General features: G+C 47.0%; 1 protein-coding gene across 1 annotated transcript in view; it reads right to left on the minus strand.

Annotated features, from left to right (window-relative positions):
• Positions 1-25,911, minus strand: part of LOC147665808 (calcium-activated chloride channel regulator 1-like) — a 108,061-nt gene that overhangs the window by 38,765 nt on the left and 43,385 nt on the right. The window contains exon 10 of the mRNA XM_086949468.1: positions 11,298-11,468. Within this exon, the coding sequence (XP_086805594.1) occupies positions 11,298-11,468 (171 nt within the window). The remainder of the gene's footprint in view (positions 1-11,297; positions 11,469-25,911) is intronic.

The following is a 25,911-nucleotide window of genomic DNA, read 5'->3' on the forward strand; positions in this document are numbered from 1 at the left end:
AACTGAAAATGGTGAAGACCAATCAGATGAGGAAGTAGAGGACAGGAATGACCTGGTAGATCAACCCCTCCACTTCCTAGGGAGAAAAAGGTTCAAGTACCTTTGACTCCAAGAATCAACCTCTCAGAACCTAGATCTCACACAGGTGGATCAGGTATCAGTGAGGACATTGAGGACAGCCTCAATGAGGAGGACAGCCTTTTAGTAAGGCTGACCATAAGACTGGATCTAGAGACTTGCTGGTTCGGGAAAGAGAGAGAGCAGAGATGGGCCTGGCACCTATCAATGGTGGCAGCAATTTACTAAACGAGGATAGAGAGCAATCTTATGATCCTAAAATCCCCAAAGGGATTGTTCCTAAATATGAAGAGAGTAATGATATCACAAAATGGTTCACAGATTTGAGAGGGCTTGTGAAATGAGGAAGTGACACTGGGGGGCACTCTTTTGGGAACTGCAGAGACAGACTCCTGAGCCTTTCTGGGGCAGATGCTGGGTCTTATTACCTCATGAAGAGAACTCTAATTGAGGGATTTGGACTCACAACTGAGGAATATAGAATTATATTCAGGGGGGCTCGCAAAACTAAAAAACAATCCTGGATTGACTTTGTAGACTACTCAGTTAAAACACTAGATGGTTGGTTAACTGGACACAATGTGCATGATTTCAATGGACTTTACAATCTGTTTATGAAAGAACATATGTTAAGTAATTGCACAAATGAAAAGTTACATGAGCATTTGGTAGACCTAGGTCTACTTTCTACCAAAGAATCGGGAAAGAAGGCAGACCACTGAGTCAAGACAAGGGTGACAAAAACATCCACTGTAGGTGACCAAATTAAAGTGGTTCACCTCTCCAGGGGAAAGGTGGTGGCAATCCCCAAGATAAAAAGCCTGAGTCTTCTAAAGGGCCCCAAAAACCAGCACGGGAGTCCCAAAACTCTACCCAGTCCATTAATAGGTACAGGGGAAAGAACTTTGATCCTTCAAAGGCCGGGTGTAACAACTGTAAGAAGTTGGAACACTTTAACTGGAGATACTGCTTGCCCAAACAAGAAGGCCCCTAGTCCTAGGACAGCTACTCCTGGGGTAACAAGTCTCCAGATGGGATCAATAGTGTGCCAAGACCAGATCGGGTTGCACACTGAACCTGTTCTAGTTTCAGAAGGGGAAGTTGAGTTTGCCACTGTAGCTGTGTGGCCACCCAACTTAAAAAAGTACTTAAAATACCCTTGGATTAAAGGAACTAGGATAGAAGCTCTGAGGGATACAGGTGCCAGTGTCACTATGGTGAGAGACACACGTACCCAGTCACCAATAATGACAGCCTTATCACTAACCATGCAATGGCTATGGTGACATTAGACTGGGGGGATGGGTTACTGGCCTGAAACAGGTAGTGGTGTCTCCAAAGCTACCAGCTGAATGTCTGCTTGGCAATGACCTGGAAACCTCAGCATGATCTGAGGTTGAACTGAAAAACCATGCAGCAATGCTGGACATCCCTGATTTGGTGTGTGAAGAAACAAGAGCACAGAGCAAAAGTCAGGGTGAAAAAGAAGTGTTGGAGCCTGAAAGTATGGCTCAATATTCCAAGAGAAAAGGTAAGAAGACTGGGGAACCAGCTTCTGTGCAGCAACAGGATCAGGACCCCTTTCATCAGGGAGAGGACTTGGACACCACAGAGGAAACTGAGCCCATGGAGCTTGACCCTTACCAGGTTGAACTTGTAGGCCCAAGGGGACCCTCTAGTGAAGAGCTGTGCCTTGGAGAGCAGGACTGGCCAACTCTTGAAAGCCTGAGGCAGCTAGTTGCTGCACAGGAAAAGGGAGATGTCAGTGGTACCCACAGAGCTTATTGGGAAGGACTACTGTACACTGAGGCCAGAGACCCCAAACCTGGAGCCACTAGGAGAGTGGTAGTGCCTCAGGAGTACAGGGAGTTTCTCCTAACTTTAGCTCAGGACATTCCTCTCACTGTATACCTGGGCCAAACCAAGACTTGGGAAAGGCTAGTTAGCCACTTTTACTGGCCCCAGATGCACCAAAAGGTAAAGGAGTTTGTCAGCTCCTGTGTCACCTGTCAGGCCAGTCGCAAGACAGGTGGCCCCTCAAAGGCCCCCCTGATACCACTGCCTGTGGTGGAGATTCCCTTTGAAAGGGAAGGTGTGTACATAGTGGGTCAACTTGAACCTCCCAAAGCATCAGGGAACAAAATCATTCTAGTGGTAGTAGATCATGCCACTAGGTACCCTGAAGCAATTCCCCTTAGGACTACTACAGCTCCTGCAGTAGTCAAGGCCCTCATTGGTGTCTTCACCAGAGTAGGGTTTCCTAAAGAGGTGGTTTCAGACAGAGATTCCAACTTCGTGTCTGCTTACCTAAAACACACGTGGAAAGAGTGTGGAGTGCAGTACAAGTGTACTACACCCTATCACCCACAAACCAATGGCCTTTTTGAGAGAGTCAACAAGACATTGGAAGGCATGCTTATGGGGCTCCCTGAAAAACTCAAAAGGAGATGGGATGTCCTCTAACCATGCCTGCTTTTTGCTTACAGAGAAGTGCCACAGAAGGGAGTAGGGTTTTCCCCCTTTGAACTTCTGTTTGGCCATCCTGTGAGGGAACAAATCAGTCTTGTAAAAGAGGGTTGGGAGAAACCTCTCCAAGAACCCAAACAAGTTATTGCAGACTATGTGCTTGGCCTAAGGTCCAGAGTGGCTGAGTATATGGAAAAGGCATCAGAAGCTCTGGTATGACCAAAAAGCTACACTAGTTGAATTTCAACCTGGGCAGAAGGCATGGGTGTCGGAGCCAGTGGCACCAAGAGCTTTTCAGGACAGATGGAGTGGCCCTTACCCTATCTTAGAAAATATCCCAGAACAAAGGGTGAGGTCACCTACTTGGTTGACCTGGGCAAAACCAGGACACCCAAAAGAGTTATCCATGTGAACCGCCTGAAGCTCTACCATGACAGAGTGATACCAAAGGGGATGATGGATGGAGCGCTTGAGCAAATCCAACACTCACCCCCAGTCAACTGATCTGGGTTTAATCCATCATCATTCTTTAGCTCACTCCACCACCCCAGTTCAGACATGGCCATATGCAAATCAGTCTGAACCTGTGCCTCATGGGAACAGTCCAGCCTGAACTGCCAAGCCATGTCTTCCCTGGGCCAGAAACAAGCATCCTGGGACCGGTTTCCGGCTAATCAGCCGTCATCAGTCAGTCTAGCTTGAATCCAGTGGCAAAGTGAGCAAGGGACCCACGTCTGGGCATACCCTGCCAACTTAGGGTGAACAAAGCGATACTAAAGGGGATGATGGACGGAGCGCTTGAGCAAATCAAACACTCAACCCCAGTCAACTGATCTGGGCTTAATCCATCATCATTCTTTAGCTCACTCCACCACCCCAGTTCAGACATGGCCATATGCAAATCAGTCTGACCCTGTGCCTCACGACAGGGCTGACATCGCCATGCTGATGGTGACTGATGAGGATCAGGAGACAGAGAGTGAACCTCTCCCTGACCTCCTCTCATACAGCCCAAAAGATGGGTCAGTGGATGGAGTTGTCTTTTCAGACACCCTCTCACCCCAACAGCAGACTGATTCCAAGCAAGTCTTGCAGCAGTATGTTAAGCTCTTTCCTTGACCCCTGGTCAGACAAACTGGTGTACCCATGATGTGGACACTGGTGACAGTTCACCTGTCAAAAACAAAATCTATAGACAGTCTAATCAAGTCAAGGAAAGCATCAGAGCTGAAGTCAGCAAGATGCTGGAGTTAGAGGTTATTGAACCCTCTGAGAGACCCCGGGCCAGCCCAGTGGATCTAGTCCCAAATTCTCATTCACAGGGTAGAAAGAGGGAAATGAGGTTCTGTGTGGACTATAGAGGGCTCAACTCTGTCACCAAGACAGATGCTCACCCTATCCCAAGAGCAGATGGGTTGATAGACAAATTGTGTGCAGCTAAATTTCTAAGCACCTTTGACTTAACTACAGGGTACTGGCAAATTGGTATGGCCCCAGGAGGAAACAAAAGACAGCATTCTCCACACCTGATGGGCATTATCAGTTTACTGTTATGCCCTTTGGTTTAAAGAATGCCCCTGCCACCTTCCAGAGGTTGGTGAACCAAGTCATTGCTGGATTGGAGTCCTTTATGGCAACTTATCTTGATGATATTGCTGTCTTTAGCTCCACCTAGCAGGATCACCTGATCCATCTTGGGAAGGTTTTAAATGCCCTGCAAACTGTAGGCCTAACTATCAAGGCATCCAAATGTTAGATAGGGCAGGGAACTGTGGTGTACTTGGGCCACCTTGTTGGTGGAGGCCAGGTGCAAACTTTACAGCCCAAAATCCAGGCCATCCTCGACTGGGCAGCTCCAACAACACAAACCCAAATCAGGACATTCTTTGCCTTGACTGGGTACTACAGGAGGTTTTGCAGGGATATGGGTCCATTGTGGCTCCCCTCACAGAACTCACCTCCAAGAAGATGCCCAAGAAGGTAAACTGGACAATTAGTTGTCAAAAGGCTTTTGACACCCATAAAGAGGCTATGTGCTCAGGACCAATTCTGAAAGCTTCAATCTATGCCAGGCAGTTCATTGTACAGACTGATGCGTCTGAGCTAGAGATAGAAGCGGTCCGATCCCAGACCAATGATGAAGGCCAAGATCAAACTGTTGCTTTTATAAGCAGAAGGCTTCTCCCCAAGGAGCAGTGCTGGAGTGCCATTGAGAGGAAGGACTTTGCTGTGATTAGGTCCCTGAAGAAGCTGAGACCATACTTGTTTGGTACTCACTTCCTAGTTTAAACTGATCACAGACCTCTCAGATGACTAATGCAGATGAAAAGTGAAAATCCTAAACTGTTTAGGTGGTCCATCTCCCAAAAGGGAATGGACTTTGTAGTGGAGCACAGATCTGGGACTGCCCATGCCAATGCAGATGGACTTTCCAGGTTCTTCAACTTAGAAAATTAAGACTCTCTAGGGAAAGGTTAGTGTCATCCTTTTTTCTTTGATGTGGGAGGGGGGGGGTGTGGGAGAAAGTGACCTCTTTCTGCATGGTTGCCCCCACTTTTTGCTGAATTCCTGATGTACTTTGACTGAGTGTGCCCTGTGCTCCTGCTAATCAGGCACCCAGGGCCTATGTTCTTTCCCAAAAAACTGCATTGAAGACTAAACCCAATAGGCATCTCTGGCCACAGGTCAGCCCCTGGTAAATGGTACCACAGGTACCCAGGGCACTGTGATCAAAGAAGGCCTCTAAGGGCTGCAGCACTTATTGTGCCACCCTTAGAGGTCCTGTACCCTGAAACTCATATACTGCCTTTGTAGGCTGCGTGTCTTGGTGCATTGGTGCAAAACAAAGTGAAGAGTCGACATGGCACACATCCCTGTGCGCAATGCCTGCAAACCACTGCCCTGGCATAGATCAGTCACCCCTCTAGCTGGGTGCACTATACCAGTCATGAGGGTACGGGTGCATAAGCCCTGTACCCCTAAAGTTTCTAAGTCCATTCTTAGACATTGTAAGTGCCTTGCTGACATTAAGAGTGTATGGTGCTGGGAGTTTGTCATTACGAACTCCACAGCACCATAATGGCTACACTGAAAACTGAGAAGTTTGCTATCAAACTTCAAAGCACATTAAATCCACACTGATGCCAGTGTGGGATTTAATGAAAAATGCACACAGAGAGCATCTCAGAGATGTCCCCTGAAAACGAACTCACCACTAGCGTCCAGGCTGAGTGGCTGCTAACAGCTGCCAGCACCAGACATGTTTCTGGACCCCTGAGTCGAGAGCCTGCTGCTCTCTGGGGTGTGAAAAAAATGCAAATTCTGGGACGAGGTGCCAAGCCTACTCCCCCAGGATGGGCAGGGTTCACGAAGGGGAAGCTTCAAAGGCTTGCCGCCTTTGTGAGCTTCCCCAGGCCAATTGCTGCTTTCAGCAACTGGTCCCCATTGTTTCTGACCCGCATTTTGGGCAGGAGAACTAGCGGGAAAAACAAGTGAGGAAGAGAGGTGTGCCCACCTCTGCCAACTCAGGTGGGGAGGCAAGGTGAAGCACAACTCTCAGCCAATGCCATCCTGAAGATGGGGAGACTCAGCCAACAAGGGACAGGCGCATGCCCCCTCCCACTGGAGGGTGGCATAATAGGGGGTGTACCCACCCTAGGGAAGGGACCTATTGGTCCCTGCCTTTTACCTACCTGTAACGCTCCTAAATCTAGTATTTAGTGGCACCCCTTAACCTTGCTTCCTCAGATCCAAACAAGAATCAAGAAGAAAAGAAGATGAAGGACCAAACAGCCATGCAACAGCTAACAAGAGGAAGGCGCCCACTGAATTTGCCCCTCCCCCTCAAACCTGCTCCTGCGAAATCCCGGCGAGTCCTGCAACCAGCAACCTCAAAAACCCTGGAGAACCTGCCTGCCTTCACTTCCAAAGACTGCTTCTCCTGTGAACAACGGATTTGTTTAACTCCAACCTCTGGCAGCAGCCGGACACCGCAAATCCACCCCACTCTACACCCGCCGTGCAAGGCCCGAGCTCGAGTAGGCATACACCACGAGGAGTTCACCCCGGCGATCCTGAACCCGAGATTCGGCGAACGCTAACCTGCCTCAAGCCTCCAGCTGACGCCTGCAGCCTAAATCCAGAAGGCCCCCTAACCGCGACCAGGAACTGGTAAGAAGACACCCCACGGCCTTGTGTGCCCAAACCGACAGTGCCTAACTAACCCCTAACTTCCCAACTTACCTCTCGAAGTGGTGGTCGCACCCAGAAGTTCTTAGTCTCCCTGCCTGCAGTGCTTTTGCAAACCGGAAGTTATCCATTGGAAAACACAGTGGGCCCGATTCACAGAACTAACTTAAGACAAAATCCTAAACTTACTACCATTTTGGTATACACAGAAGGCACTTACTCATTTTGGTATTCACAGAAGGCACTTACTCATTTCGGTATTCACAGAAGTTAGGACTCCTAACTTTAGGACTCCTAAATGCCTTCTGTGAATACCAAAAGTCTTAATGTTTGGATTTTTCTCAGTTTAGTAGTAGTAAATTTAGGACTTCTAACTTTAGGACTCCAAAATGTCTTCAGTGAATACCGAAAGTCTTGAAGTTAGGATTTTTCTCAGTTTAGGAGTAGTAAAGTTATGAGTCCTAACTTTACTACTCCTTAAGTCACGCAGCACGGTCGGGCTGAGCTCATGACAAGCTGAGCTTGTCATGACCACGCCCGTTTTAATAGAACGCTCAGCAGAGCGAGGGAATTATCCCCGCGTGTGAACGCCGCGCGTGTCATGACGAGCTCAGTTCGCAATGAGCACGGAAGAGGTTAACACCTTGAATGCTAAGGCAATTCATCCCGGATGCTGACATCCCTTGAATCCCATTGTTCATGACGAGCTCAGCTCGTCATGAGCACACAAGCAGTGTACTGCATGACGAGCTGAGCTCGTCATGAGCATGGAAGGGGTTAAAGGGCCAGCCCTGCCAGCATTAGTGTTACTGTATTGGTAGTGTTTTGTATCATATAAACAAGCACAGTAATAAGTGCAGAGATGATTTGGAACAGTTGAGCTAATGCGCGAGCTCGCTAAAAGCACCAGGTTAGTTTTTGTAGTGCCAAAGAGGTGTGCGCAGATGTATGGAAGCACTTTCGTGCCAGGCATAACACAAGCTGCAAGCAAATACTTTAAAGAGCCAGCCCTGCCAGCATTAGTGTTAATGTATTGGCTGTGTGTGTCCTGTGTTCGCACTGCTGGCCTCAGCCCAATTGTGAGTCCTGTTAACGGCTGGAACAAAATGGTTGGGGTGTTGGGGGGGTGGCAAGGGTGGGAGTAGGTGAAGGAGCAGAAAATGGCCAGCAAAATGAAGCCGCAAGAGGAGCTAGAAAAAAATACGGGGATTTTAAAATCAGCGTTAGGAAAGCTGCTAACGAGCTAGCTGGCAAAAGCATAAGCTTTTGAAGCACGAGCTAAGTGAGACAGACCTGCAGCATATAGGGGGCCGCTAGGAGTAAACAAGTATAGACAGGACAAAAAATGCAGCCCACACGCAAGACACCACGCCACAAGCGTGAGGTAACAAGATAGCATATAATGAACAAAATGCATCACACACGCAAGACACCTCGCCTGAAGCATATACTAACAAGATTTAAAATAACATAACTGATATAAAAAAATATTAGGTTAAACATCACCCGATAGCATAAATGCATCCGACACGCAAGATGCATGCAATACTAATGAAAGAAAAAAGTGCTGAAAGGAAATATTAAACCCGTCTCACGCCGCCAGTAAAACATCCAATCCCGGTGGGTGTGGCCTAAAGAGGACAGGGTCGCAACCAGGAGGGACTAAAAACCCTCTGGTACAGGCCACGGTGGCAACCAGAAGGGACTAAAAACCCTCCGGTACAATCAACAAACTGGATTTGGAATAACTACTGATGACAAATGACGCACGCCAATGAAAATTGCAGGGGAAGCTGAGACACAACTTCTGGATCCATATTGATTCCAAAAAGTCCTTGCATGGCAAGAGCAACACATGCACGCTGCTAACGCCAGGCAAGATATAAAACCAAATACAAACTAGCTCTCTCTTCTAAAGAAAGTCAAACTATTTTTTCCGGAGAGGGATTTCAGAACTCCTGTTCAAACCCTTGTTGTTTGGCATCTGGATAGTGCTAATGCCCTACATGATGGCTTCCCAAACTCCACACTGGCAACACTTTTGGGCCTCTACAGGCTTCAGCATGACTCATTCAGAGCCTGAATGAATATGATCACATAAACTAAACCCCATCCTGTTAGAACTCCATATGGCTCTCCTTGCTATCCTGCACCATTTTTAAAACTAGCTGCATATATGCAGGGGAGCACATGTTGTGGCCTGTTGTCTGTATGCACCCCCTGTTCCTGCACGGCAGGAACTTAACAGTCCATATAACGTTAACAGTTCATGTCACCCAGGAACGACCTTTGACATTCCAATTGAAGCACCTTTTTGAAAATCACCATCAGGGAACACCAAAGGACCGCCCACGAGACTACAAAAATACTTGTAATCTGGCGGGTGGGTGGCAGTGAGTTTTGGCGGTGTGAGAGCAGGTGGGTGGTGTGGGGGCCCCGTCCCGCACAGCCAAAGTCGTAATCTGGCCCAAAATATTTTTAGCTCCAGCAACTGTCACCTTCAGGCTTAGATCCCAACACCAAAGCCAGGGAACAGTAAAATGATTTTCAGAGTAATACAAGTCAGACTTCAGCATGGCTGCCCTATCTCCACAATATTGATCATCAAGCAATAAAGGTTCCACAGTCTTTGGAGAGCTCCAAGTGAGATATATGTGAGGAGAGACTATGTGTCCTCTTCCCTAGAGTAGGGCATGAATGGTCCACAATTGTCAAGTGATCTGAAAAGGTCTGCATCACCAGAGACATATCCTTTATGGCAACCCTTATATGTGCTGCTCTCTTCACATATTCCTCCATTCTAGTGTCAAGCTGAATCAAAACTCCAGCTGCACCTTGGGGAGAAACTGATGCGTCATACATGAAATTCAGTATAAAAGAGGTGTCATCCAGATCGGACATCTGAATTTCCTTCTTCAACATCACAGTCTCAAACACAGCAGCTGTATTTTTCATTTTTTCTAGAATGATGCAAAAACAATCTACTTTTTTCTATTGTTCCAAACTTTGACCATCACCAAAGGTGCTGCTGTCATCTTCCTCTGACATTTTCAGTTGTCTCATAGTGTCCCTTTACCAAACTTCTCTTCCAAACTACCTTCACCCATCTACACGAGGACTCAAAGAAATCCTGTGTTCCTTTCTTCAGGATTTGTCCGATATTTCTCATAAGTTTCCTGCTTATCATCTGACATGCAGCAGCACCAACCCTTTATATTCCATAATACCCCCTCGCTCACTTGAGATATTTCAGAGTTTGATTACCATGTTAATGCTACTAACTTCCCACTGAAAATGGTAGGGTGTTCTTCTCCTCTACAGAAAAGCCATCAGGAATCCACCCAAGGCTCCGGGCTCACTCTATTCTTTCAGGACACAGCAGCCACTCAGTGTTGCTGGCAAAGCATCCTCCTTGTTAAACCTCCCAGTCAAGTGGAACTACTTTTTTCTGACTTTGTCTCAGTGGTCACCTGTTTTTTCAGGCAGCCAAGAGCACCAGATGCTCCACACAGGATTCCACCAGAGAAAAATGGCTTCAAACTAAGTGCAGTATCCCCCAGCAGTTCCGATCCATCAGAAAGGTCGATAGCTAGCGGCAATTCACAAAGAAACAGTCTTCCTGTGCTCTACTTGAGCCCCCAACCTGGTACACTTTGAATTAGATGGGGTGCAGCAATATTGGCTCTTTATAATGCCACTGATAATATTTATATCTTCAATGCACTATAGTACAAAGAAATGGACATTCATTTCCGCAATACACAAAGCTTAATTTGTGTAACATGTGTACTACTAATAAAACAAGATGTGTCCTACCAATGGGTCTTTATGTATAAACATTCACTCGCTAACACATTTGTAGCAGTCAATAACCACATCCTGGAGGAATGGGTAGGCTAATATCCAAATCTATTGCATTATGTAAGTATGCTGAGGCATTTCTCATTACCCCTGACAGGGCACCAATGCCTCCTTTCAAATGATAAAGACTATAACTGACCTATATGTGGGAGTCACATAGAGCACTAATTACACATACAGTCACACTTGTAATGATCCCCCCCTTAACAAGCACAGTTAGAGAAACCACACATGTTTTTCATTGTGAACTTTTTAGTATGTTTTACAAATAACATACAGCCTGACCAACTATCACTGACTGATGCCACCTTGGAATGTGTTAACTTGACTTAATACTCACTCAAGCTGACGCAAATATTTACCATGTAACCCTAACATGAAAATCATTGTTACCATTTATTTTCTGTAATATGCAAAAAAAGTTTTGGCTAAAGTTGATTTAATCTGCTATGACAAAGGTATAAACATAAAGAGTTGCCTTAACCTAAATCATAGTGTCTATGAGAAGCAGTAACATCAATTGTTTCTGGCAAAAACGTGTTACTTTCACAAAGTAATCAAAAAGAGAATAATGAAAAATGGAGAGCATGGGCAGTGTTCAACATACCTCACATTCCGACTGAATGGAGTAAGCATTATTGACCACATTCAGTGATTGATATTAGACCTATAATAGGTATTCCAATGTGGTAAAACTGTCTCACCATTAACTACAAATCCAGGGATGTACAATGCACGCCTCCCAGCCTTCCTGGTGCTCAAAGAGTCATCAGTGTTTTTCCCATGGACACGGACCTTTAAGTTATATCTGCCATCTCCATTGTAAGAATAAAAGAACTTGGAGTATATTCCATCATTCTTTGCAATATCAGCACCTGGAGCAAAATATGTTACAGTTAGTTAGTTAACAATGTAACTGCCAAAGTGAGACAATATGCATTAGTGAATGTTTAATTAATTAATTAATTAATTAATTAATAATCAAACAATATATGAAACTAAATAAACAACTAAATTGGTATTGCTGTAAAATTAGTCACTAAAAATATTCAATACAATTTAAGTAAGGAAAGGTGCAAAAACAAGGAATCTATCAAATGAAATGACATACTTTGATAAAGGAAAGAAAAAACACAAAACACAATAGTCCAACATAAATACCTACAACATTAATGATATGCAATGATGTATATGACTGGCATGCTTTAATAGATACATGACTGGGTGATGCATTGCAAAGGGTTAGATACTATTTATCCCAATAGACAAAATCAAATGTTGCCAGCCTCTTCTTCTTTAGACTGTTGAGAACAGAAAGCACCTACGTTACTTGATATTAATGCAAAATAAACTGCTCTCAAGGATGCCAAATATGTATAATAATGGTTCATGTGATGCAAATATTAGAGTTTCCTAGAAATTAAGAAGATTCTATGTCTGAGTGGATGATTGTTAAATTAAACGATGCAGTGGCGGGGTCCGGATGTGACTACTCACTACAGTAGTCTAGACCTAGGTGCGATTGTCGACAGAATAGGTAAAATAAAATAAATACATAAACTCGATGCAGGTAGCTCAAGGTAAGCTTTTTATTTATTTTATTTCACCCATCCCCTAGTCTGTCGGCTTCCTTCCAGCCCCCGCCCTGCAACACTGCTCTTACCTGTGCCAGTTGCGCCTGCCTAGACCAACTGAGCAAAAGTATTGTTAAGCTTGTATAGAACACTTGTGTTCAGCGGCTGCTGTTCCTAGCCTTTGGCGTGACAGAAACGTGATCTTTCACTAAGAGCCTTTTCGGTGGGGACTCATCCATTAGAGCGGGTGATACGCTGCTTCCCAATCAAACAGTTAGACTTTTACCAACAAAACTATATTGTATACTAAGAGCATAGTGAACCTCCCCCACCTGCTCACCATTCCAGCTTCAGCAGGGGCACAACTAAACAGATGAAATAATTTTTTAAGATCCTTTACCCTGAGCTCTGACTTGTAGACCCCAAAACAGAAGCAGGACCTAACAAATAAACATGAAATGAAAAAACGGAGCACAGCAGGAGTGTCTAGCAACTAAATATGGTTACAGAGAGTAAAAGCAATACTAGCAATTGCAAAAAAAATGTTAAGAGGCAGATGAGATGAGAGTGTTAAAGAAGGAAGGAAAGAAGAATGCAAAGAAGAAAAGAAAGATGGGATAAAATCAAGCAAACAAAGGGTTAGAAGGGTGAAAGGAACAAAAGAAGAAAAGAAAATAGAGGAAGGAATGAATCTTAACTCAGAAAAACAATTGCAGTATAGCATTTCAGAAAGGTTTCGTATTGCATTCTGTGCTCACTCGTGAAGTAACATATGGGTCAAAGCGTGGGTCGGAGGAGGAAATATCAGAGAGAAAAGCCCACACCTCAACGTCCACCAATGGAGGTAGGTGTGCCTGCTCAATAAACACCCCCAACCCCAGCAACAGCTCTTCTGGCAGCTGAGGGTCCAGAGCAGATGACCACATCACAATAATGGAAAAAGTCAGTTTCGGGATGAGTGACATTTCAACGACTATGAGTGACATTTTCTCATGAGCAAAAACAAGCAATGAAGATGAGTGAAACATATACATATCATACATTACACCCATTTGGACATCAGGGCCTGGGCATCGGCTTCTGTTTTTTTTTTTCGTATCCTTCATGGTTTGTTGAGCTTTGTTCAAAAGCAAGTCTTAATATTACCCTGTTTGATGCATGTGTAATTTTTCACTTTGTCTTTAAGCTTGCCACAATGCCATTCAGGCCAAGCCAATTGGTTTTATGTACACATGCCATGCTTAATTTGCAAACAAATAAGAAACATAAGCAAGTAGATTAAACTGTTTCTTAGGAGCCCTTCACTCATGCTGCCGAATGTAGGGGTTCATAAATACCAAGTATTATAAATTTTGATTCCACGTCATGCTTCTTTCTTTAATCAACTTACACTTCCTATCTTCTTATTTCACTCATGTAGGTCATTTTTCAGTCTAGCGCCTGCGTTGCAGTGCGCAGCATTGCCCGCACACTGAGAGACCTCTTGTAGTGGGTTTGAAAATGGACCTAGGAATCGCACACGGTTGTGCGTGTGCTTTTCCTTTTGGCCCATGCTATTGGCCTTTGCGTGCATCTTTTTATCAAAGACAGCACGCCATTGGCCAAAGGCCCATGTAATGCTTCGTCCATGGCCTATTGGTGTCTATTACACGCACCGCTGCCATGCATTAGGTCTCGCCTGTCGATGCGCATGCGCATCGAGCAAGGCGAGAGTATTGCGAGTTATCCACTCTTTATCTGCACTGCAAGGAATCGTGGCGATTCCTTGCAGTGCCCGTGACTTTTAGGGTCAATGCGCATGCGCATTAAGCTTATGCGCATGCGCATTGACCTTAAAAGTCACGGGCGCGTGCATGTCCGTCTTTGTTTACCCGCTCCGCCCCCTCCCGCCGTGTCGCATTTCTCCTCCCCCTCCCCTCTCTTCCTTCCGTCTAACTTCCTTCCGTGTAACCTCCTCCCCCTCCCCTCTCTTCCTTCCGTCTAACTTCCTCGCAACGGTCACATCACTCGTCTTTCCTAACACTAAGGCTAACCCTCCGTCCTCCAAGCCCACCCCCCCCCTCCCCCGGTAACACTCCACGCGGTTTGCGTCCCTCGCGCAGCTCACCCGCTCCGCCCCCTCCCCTTCCCGCCGTGTCGCAGCCTACAGCAAGACAGACGCTTTTCTTGCATGGCGTAAGTCCATCCGGTTCTGCTGTTTATGTGTGTCTGATACTTTGATTCAAACAGTTTTAATTGGAATAGGAAATGTAGGAGATTGCATAGAAAGCCATACTGGATTAATTGCACTCACAGGACGTGGGAAATACCGTGATCTTTGCACGTGGTGCTTTATTTGTCTTCGTTCTGTTGCTGCTGGTAGCCCAGCGAGTCAGTGCTCATGGCCCCTGCATGCCCCCGACCAAGAATGCAGTTGAATTGTGACACATGTCTAGGAATGTCCCTTATCTTCGGGACAAGCGAACCATAGATGGTTCTAACCGTTAAAGCTGTATCAAATCTCTCCCTCAAGCTCACTGTCTCGATGCTGCCTTTGCGTTTACTTTCCTCTGATGTGGTGCGTTTGTGTCTGTCTGCAGATATTTGTCATGTGAGTCCAGCAGATCACAGCTCTAGGCTGTGCTTGTTTTCCCAGATGTAGTATGCTTGCTTTGCACAACCTGAATCTGCTTCTCAGTGGTGTTATGTTACTTGAGAATACTATAGCGCTATATTACCATTATTATGATCTTGAAGCGCTGTCTGGCTAGGTACATTCACGTCCCGCTTTCGATGATTCAGCCACAGGCTCTTATTTCAAGAATACTGCTGCAGTTAATATTTCGCATATATGTTTGACTATTTTACGGCTTGGTGTGTGTGATCAGAGATAGATACCTATTCTGCTGTCGTCCATCTAAAAGACCGAGCACCCCCATCAGCAACGAAACGCTGAAGTTCTCAGCCAACCCTGCCAAGATCTGGAAGTTTTACACAGTTCATTGCAGCTGATGCATCAATACACAGGGGTAGATTAATGGCCTTCTGGTGAGAGCCTGTGTGCGACCGGGAGAGGCTGTCTCCCCTCCCCCAACCCACTCCAAGAGCATGACTGTGCTTCTTGTCAAGCAGCTGCCTCGCCATTGACTTGTCTACTCCGCTGAACGCATGCTTTCCAGGTTAATTACTGCCCCGTCGTTTAAAAAGCAGACATCTCATCTACGAAGGATCATCTTCCTCATTCAATCCAGTCAGTTTCTCTCAGGCCTGGTTTCTTTCACGCCTTTTTTTTGAAGTGGGTTACAAAGTTCTATAATTCGTCAACAATGAAACACCTTGAGTTGTTCATAGATGTGCACACACACGGCTACATATTTGACGATTTGCGAAAGTTAAACAAATAATTTGATGGCAGCATCAGCACCAAACACACAAAAACGGACATTTTACAGCCTTGATGTTCACTTGGAGATCGTGTGTGTATTTGCATCCTTACCGGCACAGCACTGTCTTTGATGTGGATCTGACCCAGGCTTTATTGAATGAAATTACTGCTTTCATCGCGCAGGAGTCTTGTTTCATGCATCCATTGTCAGTTCCATGGAATGCAGCCTACAGCAAGACTGACGCTTTTCTTGCATTTAAGTCCGTACACCTAGAGATGTTTGTGCGTCCCCAAAAAGTACTGACTTCAAGAACATGGTAAGCATAAACGTGGACTCATAAAGGGTGCTTTCTGTGTGAAGCTGCCCTGCGCCTGCTGTCAGGTCAGATCCCAGGGTCGAGTGTCCGTGTCCAGGGATGCTCCATGCTCGGCACAGTACTTCCAGAGCCTAGGTGATGTGTGGTCGTGTGTCAGGTAACGACGGTGGCTCTAAAAATAGATGTGATAACCGAGAGGGACAATAGGAGCTCGCAGTGATAACTTTTCAGTGAAAGGTGAAACTAGGTCAGCAGCCCAGTTGCGTAAGCAGCTGCTCTGGATTCCCTGCCCGCATGTGAACTCGTTGTGTAACTCGCATGCTAACAAAGACATCACATGGGCCAGGCTCAGGAAACTGCCGAATTTTAATGACTACTAACTCGCATCTTCTGCTCTGCTTGTCGAGCAGTCGTCATTTCCATAGAATGACTACAGAACAGTACTAAGTATCAGGGCCCAAACTAAAATTGTTATATTTATAGTGGGCTGCAGCAGTACATTGTTTTGGATTACTAAAAAGCATTTTGATTTCGTAAACTTTGAACGTTAACTGGTAAGGATGTCTGGTAATTCACTCACCCTCACTCTCACTCACCCTCACTCTCACTCACTCTCACTCACTCTCACTCACCCTCACTCACCCTCACTCACCCTCACTCTCACTCACCCTCACCCTCACTCACCCTCAACCCCTCACCCTCACTCACCCCCACTCACCCTCAACCCCTCACCCTCACTCACCCTCAACCCCTCACCCTCACTCACCCTCAACCCCTCACCCTCAATCCCTCACCCACACTCACCCACACTCACCCCCACTCACCCTCACTCACTCACCCACCCTCACTCACCCTCACCCTCACTCACCCTCACTCACCCTCACTCACCCTCACCCTCACTCACCCTCACCCTCACTCACCCTCACCCTCACTCACCCTCACCCTCACTCACCCTCAACCCCTCACCCTCACTCACCCTCAACCCCTCACCCACCCTCAACCCCTCACCCCCTCACCCTCACTCACCCTCACCCTCAACCCCTCAGCCTCACCCTCACTCACCCTCAACCCCTCACCCTCACTCACCCTCACCCTCAACCCCTCACTCACCCTCACTCACCCTCACCCTCACTCACCCTCAACCCCTCACCCACCCTCAACCCCTCACCCACCCTCAACCCCTCACCCTCACTCACCCTCAACCCCTCACTCACCCTCACTCACCCTCAACCCCTCACTCACCCTCACTCACCCTCAACCCCTCACTCACCCTCACTCACCCTCACCCTCAACCCCTCAGCCTCACCCTCACTCACCCTCAACCCCTCACCCTCACTCACCCTCAACCTCATGCTAAAGATTTACAAAAAAACCCATAAACAATTCTAAAAGCACTAACTCTAATGCTGCGAGACCTATTGCATTTCTAATGCTTGTTAATTATCGTGCCCAGACTCTGGCGCGATAATTGAAATCACATGTCTTGCTGTGGCGCGTGTGCGCGCACCACTCGCGGGCTTCTTTTTTGGATCCATTTCACAGTGAAGCAACTAAATGAAAGAAGGAAAGAGAGGTGGGCTGCTCACACGCACCACTCGTTGTTCAGGAAGTGTTTACACTTTGTGTTTCTTAGCCTCTCGTTAAGGCACAGTGTTATCCCTACTTACTCTTGTACATTAATTGATTTCACTTTTCTGTCACAATAACATACTTAATTTAAGTTTTTTGTTTGCGAAGTGAAGTGAAGACGTACAAGTATTTAGTCTGTCTTAAAGATACAACAAAAACTGTCTCTTTTTTAATGTGAAACTATCTACTGAGCAATGTTTTGTGTACGTCTTTCAAGGTCGCCACTTACAACGCAGCGCAGGTTTCATTTTCTGACTCTTTTTCATTATACCCTTCTTTCATGGCACAACTTAACTCTGCTCAGCAAAGGGGCCCAAAACTCACATTCCCCATTTTTTCCAGCCCGATGTGTTGCCTCAATATGAGGACCGGTAGGCGCAACATAAACAAAGTCCAAATACCTCGCCTAAAGACTTCCTGGCCTTACCAATGCTTGTTTTTCTTCTTCCTTGTCTCTCTGGTTCCACTCCCTTTTCTCTCTTGCTTCTCACTTCCCCCCTCTTGGTTTCTCATGCTTTTTTTTTCTTGAGTGATTTTTGACCAAATGTCACAGAGTTGCTAACTTTGCTTCTCTCAGTTGGGGTGGGCAGAAATACAGGCTTGTAATGAAAGTTGTATTACTGAATTTTCCCCCAATCACACGCTCTCAGCAGTCCCTAGTTATGCCAGTAGAGTGTTTCTTCTGCCCATGTATGATGCCAGTTAACTGTGTCTGAGAGTAGTGAATGCAGGTCCCCTGTGGTGCAAGTGGGTGCTATTTCTGGGTCGTGCCTGCGAGGGATGGACTAGGAGGTAGTTGGTTCCAGAGTGTGCGTTTTCCTGGCATCTGTACTGTAAGTACTGTCACTATGTGTTCTCTCTTCTCTCTGAGTGCTGCCCTTAGGTGGTACCTGTCGCCCCTTGGTGCTGTCCCTGGGTTGTGTCCATTGCCACTACCCCTCAATGCTGCCTCATTTGTGTGCCATCTGGGTTATATCCATGAGTGGTATCCGAGGTTCTCCCAATGGGCGCTGTGTGGGAGGGTGACTGATGTTTGTGATCCTGGTTGCTTTTCATGGGTGGTGCCAGTTGCTGGTGCATGTGGGTGCTGCTCTGAATTGTGCTTCCTGTCTGCAAACCTGAGCGAACGTTCTAACTGGTCCCACTTTTTTGCTTGTGTTTGGCAGCTGTATTTCCCCCAAGTGTGCTATTTCTGGGTCGGGCCTGCGAGGGATGGACTAGGAGGTGGTTGGTTCCAGAGTGTGTGTTTTCCTGGCATCTGTACTGTAAGTACTGTACTATGTGTTCTCCCTTCTCTCTGAGTGCTGCCCTTAGTTGGTACCTGTCGCCCCTTGTTGCTGTCCCTGGGTTGTGTCCATTGCAACTACCCCACAATGCTGCCCCATTTGTGTGCCATCTGGGTGATATCCATGAGTGGTATTCGAGGTTCTCCCAATGGGTGCTGTGTGGGAGGGTGACTGATGTTTGTGATCCTGGTTGCTTTCCATGGGTGGTGCTAGTTGCTGGTGCATGTGGGTGCTGCTCTGAATTGTGCTTCCTGTCTGCAAACCTGAGCGAACGTTCTAACTGGTCCCACTTTTTTGCTTGTGTTTGGCAGCTGTATTTTCCCCAAGTGTGCTATTTCTGGGTCGTGCCTGCGAGGGATGGACTAGGAGGTGGTTGGTTCCAGAGTGTGTGTTTTCCTGGCATCTGTACTGTAAGTACTGTCACTATGTGTTCTCCCTTCTCTCTGAGTGCTGCCCTTAGTTGGTACCTGTCGCCCCTTGGTGCTGTCCCTGGGTGGTGTCCATTGCCACTACCCCACAATGCTGCCTCATTTGTGTGCCATCTGGGTGATATCCATGAGTGGTATCCGAGGTTCTCCCAATGGGTGCTGTGTGGGAGGGTGACTGATGTTTGTGATCCTGGTTGCTTTCCATGGGTGGTGCTAGTTGCTGGTGCATGTGGGTGCTGCTCTGAATTGTGCTTCCTGTCTGCAAACCTGAGCGAACGTTCTAACTGGTCCCACTTTTTTGCTTGTGTTTGGCAGCTGTATTTCCCCCAAGTGTGCTATTTCTGGGTCGTGCCTGCGAGGGATGGACTAGGAGGTGGTTGGTTCCAGAGTGTGTGTTTTCCTGGCATCTGTACTGTAAGTACTGTCACTATGTGTTCTCCCTTCTCTCTGAGTGCTGCCCTTAGTTGGTACCTGTCGCCCCTTGGTGCTGTCCCTGGGTGGTGTCCATTGCCACTACCCCACAATGCTGCCTCATTTGTGTGCCATCTGGGTGATATCCATGAGTGGTATCCGAGGTTCTCCCAATGGGTGCTGTGTGGGAGGGTGACTGATGTTTGTGATCCTGGTTGCTTCCCATGGGTGGTGCTAGTTGCTGGAGCATGTGGGTGCTGCTCTGAATTGTTCTTCCTGTCTGCAAACCTAAGCGAACTTTCTAACTGGTCCCACTTTTTTGCCTGTGTTTGGCAGCTGTATTTCCCCCAAGTGTAACATCAGTGCTGTCTCTGGGTGGCCCGTGGCTCACGTCCCTGGCTGCTGCCCGTTGTTTGTGCTCTACGGTGGTGTTGCCAAGAGATGCCTGGGATAACCACCTTCCTTACGGAAACTGTTTCAAGTCACCTACTGCATTCTGGGTGTTGTAGTCTTGTTTTTATTTTGTTGAGCCAATTAGTCTAACACACTTTAAAACAGTGATTTTGTAGGTGAAAAGTTGCAGACCGGAGACAGAGTCCCGGAGGACCCAGAGGGAGTTGGTCACCCTAGTGGTACTCCCTCTGTGTGATTTCCTATTGGCAGTTTGCACGTTAAAGGTTCCCATATGAATCTTAACATTCATCATGGGTGCCCCTAGGTAATACCTGTAGGTATTACCACTGTGTACTGCAGCTGAGTAGTAGTATGTTTGGATAGTAAGTGGTGCTTCAGGGTATTGACCCAACAGATGCACCTGGCTTCCATTTCAAGTGTATTTAGGAGACATCTCATGGTGATGTTCACGCCGCAGAGTGCTGCTCCTAGATATTTCCTTTTGCCCCCATAGGTGCCTGGAATGAATGTATGTAGCGCCTCTGGGCCTGCTGCCTTTCAGCAGTATCTCTGGCAGCTGTCCTGTGAGGGTGATGTTTCTCAGTGTGTTGCCTCTAGACGGCCCTGGACCTGCCAGTCACTTTCTCTTGTTTGTGCCCCTGGGCAGGGCTCCTGTGTACTGCCCCCCCCCGGTAGGCATTGCTCCGCACGCTCATCCCCTGCCTGCGCCTCCCCTAGGGCAGGTGGGGGGCAGGCACCTGGGATGCCGTCAGCTTGGAATGTCGGGGGAGCCGCAGAGCTGTGAGGCGGTGCCATGGGAAGGAATGCGGCGGCACTCGATGTACCATGGCCTCGGAAACCCTGGATGAGGGAGGAAACAGAGACACATGCCTGACAACACAGGGCAGGACCCGACCACCACAGGCCGGGTCACCCCCTCCCCCCGCACACACGAGCACCCACCACAATGATGTCACGTCCGCAGTGACACTCCATCGCAAACTGGCACTCCCACACTGGCTCTCCAAACAGATGTCAACCCTTCACACAAACTACTACACAACTAGCAACGAAACCTCGGCATACACTGCCACCGAAACACCTTTCCACCCTCCACTCAGGCAAAACCTGCCAACTCCCACAGTGACACCCGCGCGCTGACTACTTTCTACACAGTGACACCCCACTCTGTTACAACAAACAATTTCTCACACAAATAACACTGACAGCCTCTCAAACACAAACTCCCCACACTTCTACACCACTACAATAGTATCCCTCCACCAAACAGCACTGACAGCCTTGGCAACACCCTTCCCCCTCACACTCCCCACACACTGAGCCACCAGACGCTGTCACTGCACACCGACAAACCTCACCTTCACAACTCTCTTTCACTGCCGAACCCACACTGACAGGCTCCCCAGATTACCACACTGTCACCCGCCACCTGCCACCCGCCAGTATGAATGAATGAATGAATGAATGAATGAATGAATGAATGATATTTATTGTTGGTTACTGAAAACCATTACATAAAACCAAAAATGCAAAAGTCATCACATTACGAAAGTTAAAATCAAGAAAATTTCAAACAAATCAAGTTGTATAGTTACTCCAAGAATGCCAAGATGCCAAGGGAAAGGTTCATGAGCCGGCTAAAGACTCTTTAGTCCGACCAGTAGAAGACATCAGCATTGCCCGTGCTTGGAAGATAAATTTCCCAAAGGTGGCCATATGCATTACCGTGGACAGGGAATAAAGATGAAAGATCCCATCCTTTGCAGAGCGTAACCCAGAAAATCTAAGTAGCGGCCTAAGATAGAGACTACGGGGCAACCGCAGGGCTGGGCAACAGAAGAGAAGATGTGCCAATGACTCCCGTTTATAGCTGCAGAGCCTGCATTCATGTGCACCTGGGCTGGCCTTGCCACACGGGTACAATTCTTTAAGGGGCAAAGGATGTAATCTGTAAGCCAATATTTTGTGAAGGGCTGCGCTTCCCACTGCCTGCGTCAGATGCTGTTTAGGAGTATGCAGGATGTGCGGGAAACACAGGGTCTCATGCAGGTCTTTTCTTCTCCTCAGGGATTCCAGGTCCAATTCCCGTGACAGTGCACGCACTTGTTTTTTAATCACGTTTTTGATGGCAGAGTATGTAACATATTCAGGGTTCCAGGAGTCCGTGGCGAGATTGAGATGGGCCTTGGCCACTTTGAGGGCGGCAGACCAAGGATTCCCTGGCTCTCTGAAAATGCATTTCAGGACTGCCTTCAGTGTGTTCTCCTGAGCCGCCGTTGTTAGAAAGTAATATTTGCTTAAGGCGGCCAGTTCTTCCAGGTTTTGCTGGTTGAGTGAGAACTCCAAGTGAACGAGGATGTTTCTAGTGCAGCTTGGGAGATGGAAAAGTCTCTTGTATGCCCTGCAATTAATTTTTTCTAATTCATGGCTCAGTTTACCCGGGAATGCCTGAAGGGCGTAGTTGAGTGCCGGCATGAGCTTAGCTTTAAGTACTCTATTGATGGCCGTGGTAGACGGACTGTATAAGGAGGCTTGCAGCTTGCAGATGGCATAGGTGATGGATTTACCTTTGGCCTGGATTGACTTAAGATGAGCACTTGGGAGCCCTGATTCCTGAAAACAGATGCCCAAATAGATGTAACGCTGTGTAGTTTCCAGCACAAGGTTGCCTAGCCTCCATTTTAAAGATTTTTTCCTTGGGTAATGCCCGAATATAATTACCTTTGATTTTGTTCGATTAGCTACAAGCCTGTTTTTGTCATTGTATACGGCAAGTGCCGTCAACACCTTTTGCAACCCCATTCTCGTATGGTCCAATAGGACCAGGTCATCAGCATATTGCATAAAGTGTATTTTTCGCCCGCCAATCTTTGGGGTGGCTAGGGCAGCGCCAGTCAAGGCCCTCTCCATGTCCGCAGTGTATAGGTTGAATAGTAATGGGGCTAGCACACACCCTTGTTTTAGGCCTCTATCTGTGTTGATCTTAGCAGAAGCGTGGTCCCTTGAGAGTTTGATGCGCACCCAAGTTTTTTGATACAGGGACTGTATCGCTCTTAGCAGCCCCGGGTTAATGTTCCAGTGGGCCAGCTTGTGCCACAGAATCGCCCGGTCGACCCCATCAAACGCCGCCGAGTAATCAATAAAGCAGGCGAAGAGGGGGAGACTTTTGCCTGACCGTGCGAGATGCGCCAGGAAAGAGAGAGCGATGATGTTATCAACTGTCGCTGACCCAGGTCTGAATCCGGTTTGGCAGAATGGGAGAATGCCAGCTGCACTTGACCAGTCTTCGAGGTCCCTCAAGATGGCGCTAGCATAAGCTTTACCCTCAATATCCAACAAGGCAATCATGCGGTAATTGGCGGGATCTGATTTTGGGCCTTTTTTATGAATAGGCTGCAAAAGTGAGCCTCTCCACGAATCTGGGACATCCCCCAGAAGCCAACATTCAGAGTACAGAGGAGTCAAGTTTTTTGTCCAAAAGTCAATGTTTGCCTTGAATAGATGCCCAGGAAGCCCATTAGGGCCCGGTGCGGCGTTTTGTCGAATGTTTTTTAAGATTTTGGAGACCAACGATTTTCCCGGTGGGGGCGTCATCTGGATGGTAGGATCAAGGTGGTCTCCAATAGGTGTGACATTTTGCATGTTTACGGGACCATCGTTAGTGTATAATGCTTTGACATGGGCGACCCAAATGGAAGCTTCAAGAGCATTTTCTCTGTGATTTTGGCCTCGTCCCATGTTGCATATATAGTTCCAAAACTCCTGTGATTTTCCCGGGCTCAGCAGATCAAATATGATTAACCATTGTGCTTCACAATGGGCACGTTTTGCAGCCCATACCTTTTTAGCATGACTTTTTTTAGCTTCTTGTAATTGATTTTTGTTTTGTATTGAACCGCTTTTATGGAACCGTTTGCGTGCCTTGTTTAGTATTTTGGCACTAGCTTTGATTTCTATGTTAAAATCATAGTTAGGGGAGGGACGCCTATGCGACACACTAGTCTGATTCCCACGAAGAATCACCGCCAGGGACTCTGATGTGGCATTCCAGCTGTCTATTGTGCCATTTTTCTGACCACTCCACGGCCAGCCTGTCCACTGATTTGCCCAGCTATTAAATCTATTAATGGTGGTTTGTTCCCATTTGATCCTTCTGGGTAGCTTTATTAATTCTTCTCCATCGGCCACTCCGATGTATTCAAGCTTGTGGCGTTGTTCCACGATGAGGTTCAGAATGACAGTTAATGCAGCATGATCGCTATCATCTCGCGGATGGACAGAAAATTTTGACATCAAGTGTTGGAGTTTGCCGCTTAATATTATGTAATCGACCGTGGTTTGGTTATTGTATGTGGGGCCGACCGTCTGCCCCGGTCTGATCTTTGTAAGGACTGAGTGGGCCGTCGCCAGGTTATAAGATTTTAGTAGATCATTTACCACTCCACCCTTCTCAATGAAACACCAATGCTTCTCTACGACCCCCCTACAGACAATGATACCCCGACACTCATGAGAGGGGCTTTAGGAGCAGTGTTATGGGAGAATAATACAGATTGGTGGGGGTACTAGGTGAGAAAAAACACTTTTTTTTATTTGATTACATTTTCGAAGACTTTCAAAACAGAGAGGGTGTGTTCGTTTTTGTCTGTGTGTATGCAAAGATTCCTTGTGAAATCCGACAGACACCTCACCATACCCAACTGAAAAGCACCTGTACTAAAATATTTATCAGAAAATACATCAATGATGGGTTTGTAACACCCCAAACACCCCCATGAAGCTACATCTCTGATCCTGATTCTGGAAACAGGCAGGTTCTCAATGACCATCCACAAGACGGCCACAAATGAGCTCCAAGCTCTCCAGGAGCATGTTCACATAGAGAGAAGGTGCTCCCAGGAGTGTGGCCAGGTGGTGGTCCACCATGACGCAGGAGAAGCCCAACTGCTGGAGGTACTAATAAGCCACCAAAAAATACTGTGCAGAGTCTATCCAGGACAGACAGTGGTGCAACCCCAGAGGGATGGTTAAGCCACCACTCTATGGAGTCCACCCAGGAGGGGTGGAGGCCCAACTCAGTAGGATCACATCTGGACTGCCATTTTATCTCTAGAACACGGTACAACAACCCTCCAATTTCGCTTACCCGCCCTTTCCTTTCTCTCTTGTGCACTCTCCTCCCTTTACTCTCCTGCTCCCACCCTTTCTGCCAGTGAGAGGACTTTGCCCTACAGTTGGCCTTTCCTGTATTTTTATGAAAGACACCTCCATCCAAAAGGCTCCTCCGTCATACTCTCTGTCTTCTTTGTCTCCCTTGGCCGTTCTTTGCCATTTCTTTTATCCCACCATGAGCCCTTCAAAGTGATCTTAGGTGAAATAAAGCACTTTATAAATACCCAGCAAATATAGCAAATCAAACCCTGACTGACATGAGTTTTGGAGATTAAGGACCTATAGCAAAATACACCTGTGACTCCTGCCAACTACAACATGCCAGTCACGTAGCATGCTGCGTTCATGCGAAGGATGGATGTTTTTAACCCTACTCTATGAATCATTGCACTCTCACCCAGGGCAGCGTCTGTGCCACGCTATAACTTGAATAGCGAACACGTCCCTTTTGTTAGACGATCTGCGTCTAAAGAAAGGTCTATGGCCGCTATTAAAGTAAAAGCGTGGCACGGGGCACTTTTTCAAAAAAATTTATTTACAATGTAATGGATTGCTCATTTGCAGGAGTTTACGCTATTGTCATTTACAGCGCCAATAGCTCAAACTCTCATAAATGCGAGACCTATTGCATTGCAAATGCTTGTCCCTTCCTGCTATCTCCAATTGTCAATGTTCCCTTACCTTCCTCTGCCTTCTTCTCGTTCATTTCTGTAATTCTCTCTT

Source organism: Lissotriton vulgaris, unplaced genomic scaffold (genome assembly GCF_964263255.1).
Source record: "Lissotriton vulgaris unplaced genomic scaffold, aLisVul1.2 SCAFFOLD_3944, whole genome shotgun sequence".
Classification (NCBI taxonomy): Eukaryota; Metazoa; Chordata; class Amphibia; order Caudata; family Salamandridae; genus Lissotriton; species Lissotriton vulgaris.